The 10,264-nt window shown below is 44.7% G+C and overlaps 1 protein-coding gene across 1 annotated transcript; it reads right to left on the reverse strand.

Annotated features, from left to right (window-relative positions):
* Positions 1-8,173: 8,173 nt before the first annotated feature.
* Positions 8,174-9,919, reverse strand: LOC127294882 (uncharacterized). Its single transcript, XM_051324787.2, has one exon. The coding sequence runs from the start codon at positions 9,767-9,769 to the stop codon at positions 8,444-8,446; it is 1,326 nt and encodes a 441-aa protein (XP_051180747.2). The 5' UTR covers positions 9,770-9,919; the 3' UTR covers positions 8,174-8,443.
* Positions 9,920-10,264: the final 345 nt, after the last annotated feature.

Consider the following 10,264-nt stretch of genomic DNA (forward strand, 5'->3'; position numbering starts at 1 on the left):
AAGAAACCTGTCGCGGTATTCCACCACGGACATCCTTCCTTGCTTGAGTTCTCGGAACTCGTCTCTCATCTTCTTAATCAGTCCTTGGGGCACATGGTATTTGCTGAACTTCAGCTTGAAGTCTTCCCAGGTCATCATCTGTCCTGCATTCATGGCACGGGTGCTGGTCCACCAAGCTCTTGCTGGTCCTGCTAGGTAGTGCGTGGCGAACAGCACTTTCTCTGCGGCTTCAACTTGCGCAACTTCAAGGTTGTTCTCCATGGTCTGGAGCCAGTCATCAGCATCTAGAGGCTCTTCAGTCTTGTTGAACATCGGAGGGTTGGTGTGCTGAAAGTTCTTCAGCTTCGACCCCGGGTGATCATAGTTTCCATGGCCTTGGTTGTTCTGAGCTATCTGTTGCAGTGCAGCGATGTTGGCTTGGCGTTCAGCTCTTTCGACTTCTCGGTCTGCCATCATTGTCTGCAGTAGTTGCATCATGGCATCTGGGGTGGTGTTGCGGGTTGGTGGGGCCATCTGAACATTGAGGTAGATGATAAGATAAGAGGGAAATTTCTATGGTTTGTTTTGTTAAATTTTTAAAAGTTCACAAATTGAAATTTTGAGTAGTGTTGCGGGGGTGAAAACCGACAACACTTTTTCATTCATACCAAGCATCACATATTACAAATCTAACACACCGTTGGTTTGAAGAACCATTCATCGCTCTACGATACAAGGGGGATCCTGATACAACTCACACCTACTTAAGTGCTTAAATGATACTACTCTTCAGGGGGGGATTTCTTCGTCTTCACGGGTGAGGTGCTTGGCGAGAGGCGAGGGCGTTGTCCAAATCCCTGCGGGTTTTGTACTGCCTGAAATCCTGAGGTGCTTCATAGGGGTTCATCTTTGGTTGTGGTGGGGGCATGGTCATCGGTCTTCCCATGGAGTCATGTCTTGGGTAGTAGATGAAGCGAGTGTTCTTGATCTTGTCCTCATTTTGTCCACACAGACGGGAAATTGCTTCTTGCATAGCTTTGTCTAGTCCTTCCTTCCAAGTGTTTCCCGTTACAGAAAACCATATGGTTTCCCATACTGGGGCATCAAGCTTCCTTCGTAGATCAGTAGAGACGTCCCACTGAGGTGGTTCTCCTAACTGAGCCTTGAGGGGTATTCCGAAGAACTCGGGATACGGGTGTCCTAGATAGTCCACCAGTTGCTTCAACTCCTTTTCGAACTGTTTGTCGTCTCCGGATCCAAGCTTATAGGACTCCCATTGGTACTTCATCTGTGAGCAAGTAGGATAAGTAAGTTAAAGAAGTGATCAAGTGTGCAAAATTTTATGTAACATTACAAGGAACAGCAGAGTATGGATTTCTTTCTTTGAAAAGATCTCAAGGATAAGAGTGAGAATAAGTTTTCATAAATATTCACTTCATTGGTTTTGAAACTAAGTTTTTCAGACGTCCATTCTAACTAGGGTCTCCTAAGGTCAACAATGGCTCTGATACCAACTTGTCAACACCCGGGTTTTTAAGTCCAGATGCCTATTATGCCATTCATCGCAATCCCAGGAATATTGTTTTTGCGAGACATAATAGATTAATATCACAACACATCATTTATTACAACGCATAATTGTCTTACAACACGGGATCACCTGATCCAGTCTCATTACAATACTAGTTGATCTATCGATCAATTACAAAACACATAGCGGAAACGAAGTAGCGTAGTAGTAGTGGTCATGGTCCATCTGTTCCACAGGCAACTGTTGACGTCAGGAGTGATCCTAGTTGTCGTAGACGTCCTGCTGTCCTTCTTCCGGGTTCTGGTACTCCTCTTCATAGTCTGGCCATTTGAATAGCCAGGGACAAAGCCATGAGTACTTTAAAGTACTCGCAAACTATTACTAAGGTAAGCACTATCAACTATAGAAGGGGATGCTAAGCTCTAGTTTCATTTGCAGAAAGCCAGTTTTATTTCATAAACACTTTAATAATCAAAAACCTTCATTTGCTCAACTAACTCAAGTGGGAACATTAGTGTCATTCCCACAACTCAGTTGTGATTCAAAGTCAAGTTCACCATTCACCTTTCAAGTTCAAAACTCAAGTCACCCTTCACATGTCACATTTTGAAAATGGTCTGATGACGGAACAGTATGGCCTTTCCAACCGTCCATAACCGTGGACGCGGCTATTCGAATAGATCTACACTCTGCAGAGGTCGTACACTTGTGCCACAACATTTGCAATAATCCGTCGTGGTTAATCGGCCCTGATTTACCACACTCCGTGTGCGGACTACCAACCATAACCTTTCACTTACATATCCTAGTATAGGCATCTCTCCCCATGAGCTTGGCCTCCCGGTGAAAACCAACTGTTAACCCGGAATCGCACAGGGCTTGGGCCGGACATTCACCTCATTTCACGTCATTTCATATCACTTCACTTTTGTAGAGGCAGCCTCCAGCATAACCCCGATGACGCTTGTTTAGAGGGAACCCATACTAAGATACATAAACTTCTAGTTAAGCCCTACCCATATCAGGTATTGTGGGGGTACTTGCAAAATTGGAATGGTATCGCATCCAAACCCAACCATCAGTTTTTTTGTAAAATTCACCAAGTCATTCACCAGTCACATTCACCTTCAAAATCTTTCAATAGAATGACTCATCATTCCAAGGTTTTCAAAGTCATTTCATTTCACAAGTTCCCATCTAGAGTAGTCCATTTTATTTGTTAGCACTAGCAACTAGTCATGAGGGGTGCTATCCAACTTCCATTGCTCTAGGCTAAATTTGATACTCTTGTAGTATTCTATCTCTAGACCAAAGTTAACTATAAAAGCAAGTTATAAATAATCAAAAACAAAAGCTTGTAAAGTAAAACTGGGAAATAGGATTATAAGCATAAAGTAAAAAGTAATGGTGCCTTGCTCTTGTGGAGCTTTGCACTTGGGTAGTCTTGCAAGAATATTTGCTGGCCATAATATGGTTTGCAAGGATGTTAGCTTGCATTGGTAAAAGCATGCAAGAATACTAGCTTGCCTTGAGTGGTGTACTGATCAAAGTGATCTTCTTCTCCTTCTTCTTGGTAGAATACCTCCTCCTCTTGATAGTCTCCGGTACTAGCGTCTATAAACGAATACGAGGATACAATCACCAAACGATTCATTGGCTATTCCAAACATTACATATATTCACACAAACTATTCTATTCACTCAATTAATACTATTTGGTGTATTGGTGGTATTGCTTTGAGGAAGAATAATTTCCTCTCATTTTATATGTAAAAGATAGTTCCCATATAGTTCTCGAGGAATAATTTCCTCTCATTGAATCTTCTTTAAGATTTAATTTCTCAAATCATCACACATGAATTTATGTTGACCTAAGTCAACCATTCATCATCATCATTTGAGAAAAATGATTTAAATGAGGTAGGGATACCTCATACCATTTAATAGTGCCTATTATGATTTAAATCTCCAAGTATTTCATGTGAGAGTATTGGACCAGGGGTTCAAACTTCATATGAAAGTACTTGGGACCAGATTTAAATGAAGTGAACCACCTCATATAATTTACACAAGTAAACTAGCATCACTCATTACTATTAAGTGGGTAAATGTGTTGTTTTTCTTATTTAGGAAAAATAATTTCCTCTCATACTAAATAAGGTGTTGCTTTTAATTACTTAGAGAAATAATTTCCTCTCATCATCTTATTAAGATTTAATTTCTCTTATGCATAATATGTGACCTAGGTGGACCCAGGTCAACCTCTTCACACTTATCATTCAAGAAAATGATTTAAATGAGGTGAACACCTCATACAATTTAATACTAACATAGTAAAGATTTAATATCATCAAATAATTCACTATGAGAGTTAATAGACCATGGTCTCTACCTCATGTAGAATTATTTGAGACAAAGATTTAAATGAGACCAAAGCATCTCATATGATTTAATAAGTAGTTTTGAACAATTCAAAACTACTATGAAAGGTTTAATATTTTCAAACAAGAACCTATGGGTCATTAATACATGTGTCATCAACTCTCATTGAATCACTTGGATTAATGATTTAAATGAGGTGCTACACCTCATACAATTTAAATACTATTTTTGAAAAAGTTTAAATGAGCTAGAAATGGCCAGATAGCCATTATTTGAATTTAGCCCATGATTATATGAAACAACTATAGTATTTTATTACATAATAAATTAGACAACATCAAATGTGATTTTTGAGAGGTGGAACCACCTCAAAATAGTTTATGGTTGATTTTTAAGATTTACTTGAAGTTTGAAAAGTCACTGGTTTGTTATTTTTACTATTCAAAATCTACAACATATTTTGATTTGAATCCAGTGTGGTTGGATGGGGCCTTTCATGAGCTTTCTAAATATATAAAATTTGTTGAATTCGGCTCAGGAGATTTGGATCTATTAAATTTTGAAGCTAGCATCAGATTGTAATTAAAAAGGAAAAGAACTAAACTAGTTTGAATTTCAAACGCGGGCGGGAAAGTAAGCGAGCCGCACAGCGGGGGAGAGATGGGCCGGCCCAGCATCTCAGCGGGCTGCCCGACAGTGGCCCCCGCTTGTCAGCGGGTGCTCACACGCGAAACGGTACGCCGCGCTGAGGCCGTAGGATTTAAAGGAGGATCGACGGCTATCAGTCGTCCTCGTCCTCGAGCAGGAGCGGCGAGGAACTAACCCTGCCGACGGCGAGGGGGTCGCGATGGGCGGCTTACCGGCGTCCGGCGGGGTCGGCGAGGCGGGCAATCGACGTTGTCGATGATGACGAGTCGAAGGAGGGTCGCAGTAGCTCCGGGGGTGCTCGGGATCGTCGGCGGCGTTGAGCTACTGCAGCGGTGGGCTTCGGCCAAATTCCGGCAAAGGAGGAGTGAATCGGAGATGGGAAGAGGTCGAGGAGGTTCAGGAGGGAGAGGAGAACGGTTTGGTGTGCCGAATTCGTCCGAGGAGCGTCGGCTTTTATAGCGGGCGAGGAAGGGCAGCGCGGCATGAGTTGGTCGGTCATGGCGACGACGGCACAGTGGCGGAGAGGAGTGGGCGGCGATGCTGCTCTCTTCCTTACGTCACAGGGATCACGACGCGCTTGAAGGCACTGAAAACGAGGGTCTGTGGCGAGCAGGAGCGTGACGCGCGCGTTGTACCGTGGCGGACAGTCGTCGATGGTGACGACGGCGACAGTGCTCGAGCGGGGAGATGGGGTTGTCTGGGAGCTAACTGGTGCCGTGGCGATGCTCCGTGCAATAGCTGAGGTCAGGGGGGAGTTGGAGGCGACTAGGCGACGACGCGCTCTGGCGTGCTCCGGGGCGTCACCATGCGCGTCCTGTCGCGCATGGGCGCTTCTGGGCGCGTCTGGGCAGGGCTCAGGCTGGTCAATGCCGACGTCGTCTTGGTTCAGGGCGTGCAGGGTCAGCATCAGTAGGGTCAGGGGAGGGCAGATGACATGGTGGAGTGAGATGGATGTGAGAGGAGGGAGTGATGGCATGTGGAGTGTCAAGTGGCCGGCATGGTTTGGGTTTGGTCAAGATTGGTCCAAGGCAAGTGGTGGCAAGGCTTGACACTGGTCCTGAGGGGTGAGGTGAAGTGCCAATGCAGCAGAGAGGGGCAGAGGTGGACCAAGTCCAACCAAAAATTCAGTATGGGCTCAATGTTTATCCCTGCCTGCAAGGTGCTCGACCAAATGGCCGAAAGAGAAATATTTTTGAATTTTGAAAATTCCTTTGGTGGATCTCATTTATATATTCATAGAAGTGGAAAGGTGGTGGTGGTGGTCAATTTGGTGAAGAATTGCGAAATGGCAAAAGTGAGGTGATCTTCTCTTTAATCCAAAGTCTCCACTTGGCAACACTATACTGGTCAACCTGGTCAACTTTAGCAGGGATGGTCAACATGGAAGTTGTTGACCTTGACATGGTCTTGGATGACATGGTCATAGTTGACCAAGTTTGGTTGAAGAAAAGTCAAATGCAGGGGTGTAAAGTAGGGAAGATTTTATAAATGGATCATATGACCATTATCATATGTGAGATGGTTTTGAGATTTCCTTTGATTGGATTCTTGTTTCTTTGATGCAATTGTGTTTGTTTAACATATATAAGAGTTTTACAAGCAATAGATCAAGCCATGGTGGCCTTGCTTGAAGATTTGCAAATTTGGCTCTATGTGTAATTGAGTGAAAATGGGATTTTCTCACCAATTGATTTCTCTCCATTTGTTTTGACTTTTGTTGACTCTAATGTGATTCTTATGAGTTTAGAAACATTTCCAAACCATTGAATCCATTCAAAAAGGTCTTGATCCAAGATTTGCAAAATTGGCCATAACACATAAGAGGTGATGTGTTAAGTTTTATTATTTTTGAAAAGGGTTCACCTTGCTTCACTTGGACATGGGTTAGGGTCAATTTAGGGTTATAATAGGTTGAGAGATGGTTTCCCATCATTTGGTCAAGGTAGAAAAGCATAGGTCAAGATTTGGTGAAAAGGGCTATGGTTCTCATATGCCTCTATGCATATGTTGCATTGGTTTTTGATTTGAGTGTTCTTGGCCCAATTGATGTTGTTGAGTATTGAAATGGTATTTGGAAGTGATCCAACCATTCACAACAAGTCCTAGGGTCAAACTTCTCAAATTCACAAATTTGCATTTTTCTCACATATGCCTCTATGGCATTTTTAGTTTCTTTTTTATTTTCTTTGGAAACCACTTGGAATTGGTTTGGTAGGTACTAGGTAAGGTGTATGAAGGTTTTCTAAACCTCTAAGCAAAGTAGCAAAGCTTAGGGTAAAGTTTTATAAAAATAGCCATAGGCACATATACCTTTTTCTTATTTAATTTCTTTTTATTTCATTTTATCTAGTAGTGGTGAAAAGAGGGGTGAGGTCTAGGGTTTAGTGGGGTTCACAAAGGTTCACCACCATTTAGCAAAATTAAAAAAGGTAGGGTTCAAGATTTACCTATTAGGGTTATATGTTCCCATAGGTCTTTTATTTTATTTTGGGTTTCTCAAAAAGGATCCAAAGGATTTTTGGAGAAGGTTAGGGTTTAAGGTTTTAACACATAAGCATAAAAACACTCATCATGGCAAAACACAAGATTTAAACAAGATCTATATGTATCCATCTTATTTTAATAAAAGTTTTTGTTGGTTCCAAAATTTGGAACTAGGGAAATTCATTTTGTTTGTTTTGAAATTTTTGGGTTGTTACACCGGGCAACGTCTTCCCCTCAGCACCACGAACAAAGAGACCTGGCGGAAGACGATAGAGAGGCGGAGCCGTGCGTCGGTCGGCCCGCCAGATATATGGGAGGAATGTAAAGAGTACGTAGAGTCATTTGCTCTCCCTCACTCTCTCTCTCTCTCACTCTGTTCTTCTTCTTTGAGTACGCAAGTCAGTTGCTCTCTCTTCCTCATTCTGTCCTTATATAGTGTGCTCATATTGACCTGTAGTTCGGAGACAAATCTAACCATTCATCTGAGTCAATCCAACGGTTGACAATTAAGGAATTCGCAGTGTGCAGTGTTTAGCAAATAGGACCTTCCATTCTAATTTATTGGGAATCGTACTCAGAATTTTATTAATCTTAAATAATATCTACTCATAAACCAAATACTCTGCTTCTGATGCACATATGTTTGATGCTATGTTAGAATAACCGAAGAGTGTAGTCCTAATATTTTGTGGAATAATGCTTGTATTAATTATATGTGTTTGTACATCTTGTAAGATCAATTAATTAGCTAGAAATCATGATATTGAAAAGTACAAAACATGCACGTGCATGCGTTTGTTATTACTGTGTCAAGGCTTCATAGCCAACGTATCCAAAACTCTTAACTAATGGAAAGGCCGGGCTAGGATTGGGATTCCATGGCTAGTTGAATCAGATAGAAAGATAGTTTTGTTTGATTGTGCAAAGGTTTTTTCCATGAGGTACGACCTAAAGTTATATTCCTATAGTTGCACTACAAGATTACTATAGAATTGGTTCCTATATATATAGGATATGTTCCCATGGAATCAAAAAATACTTCTTTGATTCAAATATAGGATAACTCGTAAGAGGGAACTCTACGTGTAGGGTTTAGGGCATCTCCAACCGGGCGACCCAAACGGACGCGCTGGGCCGTCCGTTTTGGGCCGTTTGCGTACCCGAGCGGACGCGCGGACGGAGCCCCGCGTCCGCGTGTCCGTTTGGGTCGCGCGCTGCGCCCAACGCGCCAGATTTGGGTCGCGGCGCCCCATGGTATGTTTTTCTTGTAAATTCACTAGAAAAACGCAAAATAAATTATAGAAAAAATATATAAAGTAGTTCAAATGCTCAAAATGTATTACACATTACATAGTCCATGTAATCAAGGATAAAGTATTATTCAAATAAAATGAAAAAACGATACAAAATGCTCTAGGCTTAATCATTGTTGTTTGCAGCATTGTTGCCTACATGCTGCCACATGTGCTCGACCAAATCAGCCTGAAGCTGGTTGTGCACAGCTAGATCTCGAATTTCATGGTGCGCATGAAGAATGTCCTGGAATGATGCCGGAGCACGTTGAGGAGTAACCAACTCTCCTTGGCCTTCCCAGTCATTATCAAAGAGTGAATCATCCCGCTCTACCTCAACAATCATGTTATGCATGATTACACAAGCGGTCATCACCTCCCACAGAGTTTGCACATCCCAGGCTCTGGCAGGGTGTCTGACGATAGCCCAACGAGCTTGGAGGATGCCAAACGCCCGCTCGACATCTTTCCGGGCTGCCTCCTGCTCTTTGGCAAACCTTGCCTCCTGCTCTGAGTTGGGGTTTCGGATTGTCTTCACGAGTGTAGCCCAAGGTGGATAGATACCATCAGCAAGGTAGTACCCCTTGGTGTAGTGGTGGCCATTGATCTCAAAATCCACATCAGGGGACTGACCGTACGCTAGCCTATCAAACACCGGAGAGCGCTGCAGCACATTGATGTCGTTGTGCGAGCCAGCCATTCCGAAGAATGAGTGCCAAATCCATGTGTCATGGGAAGCAACAGCTTCAAGAATGACTGTGCACCCCTCAGAATGGCCGCTGTATGCCCCCTGCCAACCAAAGGGGCAGTTCTTCCACTCCCAGTGCATGCAGTCTATGCTGCCAAGCATCCCAGGAAAACCCCTGAAAGCGTTGATCGACAACAGACGAGCTGTGTCCTCTGCATTAGGTTGACGGAGGTACTGTTCTCCGAACGAACCGATCACAGCTCTGCAGAACCTGTACATCGATTCCAAGCCGGTTGACTCACTCATGCGCGTGTACTCATCTACGAAATCACCGGCAACGCCATATGCGAGCATCCTAATCGCTGCCGTGCATTTCTGGTACGAAGAGAGGCCTACCTTGCCAATTGCATCCACTTTCGCACAGAAGTAGTCGTCGTAGATCTTGACGCCATCCATTATCCGGCGGAACAGCGGCCTGGTCATCCGAAAACGACGGCGAAACAAGTGCGGCACGAACAATGGAGTGGGTTGGAAGTAGTCGTTGTAGAGCTGGTCGTGGCCGCGTTCTCTTTTGCGGTCCAAGGCGGCCGCGCGCCCCGGCAAGGACCCCCGGAACACGGGGATTTGCGAGACAGTGTGCTCGTGGATGAGCAGCGCAGCATCCGTGAAAAAATCGTCGTCGGACTCCTCTTCCGACGACGTGTCGATGAAGTTCTTGAAGTAGTATTCGTCGTCGCTGTCCACCATGATCTGAAAAGGACACATTTTAGTTCGAGCATTTGAACGAACACCTCGCAGGCGGAGGCGATCCAAATGCTTCTCTAGGGACCTGCAGCCATGGCCGTCTCAGCCGACTTGCGGTCTGGAAAGACGGTGCAGGAGAGCTCACCTCCGGCGGAAACGGCGCAGCTGCGAACGGCGGGAGGTGTCGCGACGGTGAGAGGACAACAGCGCCGGCGGCGGCCTCCTCCGACTCTGCTACGAGTCGGCGATAGCAGCGCGGGACCTCGACCTATGCTTCCGCCCCGCTTGCCGGCGTCTCGACGACGATGGCCGGCGTCGACGCGCTCCCAAATCGCCGGTCCGTGGGTGGCGGCGGAGCGGTGGGGAGATGTGTGCGACGGCCTTGTGTTTTGGGTGGCAGACAGGCGGGCCAGGGCGGACAAGGGGAGGACGCGAGCGACCAGCCTTTCGCGTCCGCGGCCACGCAAACCCGTCCAAGATTTGGGCCGGGTTTGGATCGTCCCGGACACGCTGGGC

This window comes from Lolium perenne, chromosome 4, assembly GCF_019359855.2.
Source record: "Lolium perenne isolate Kyuss_39 chromosome 4, Kyuss_2.0, whole genome shotgun sequence".
Lineage (NCBI taxonomy): Eukaryota > Viridiplantae > Streptophyta > Magnoliopsida > Poales > Poaceae > Lolium > Lolium perenne.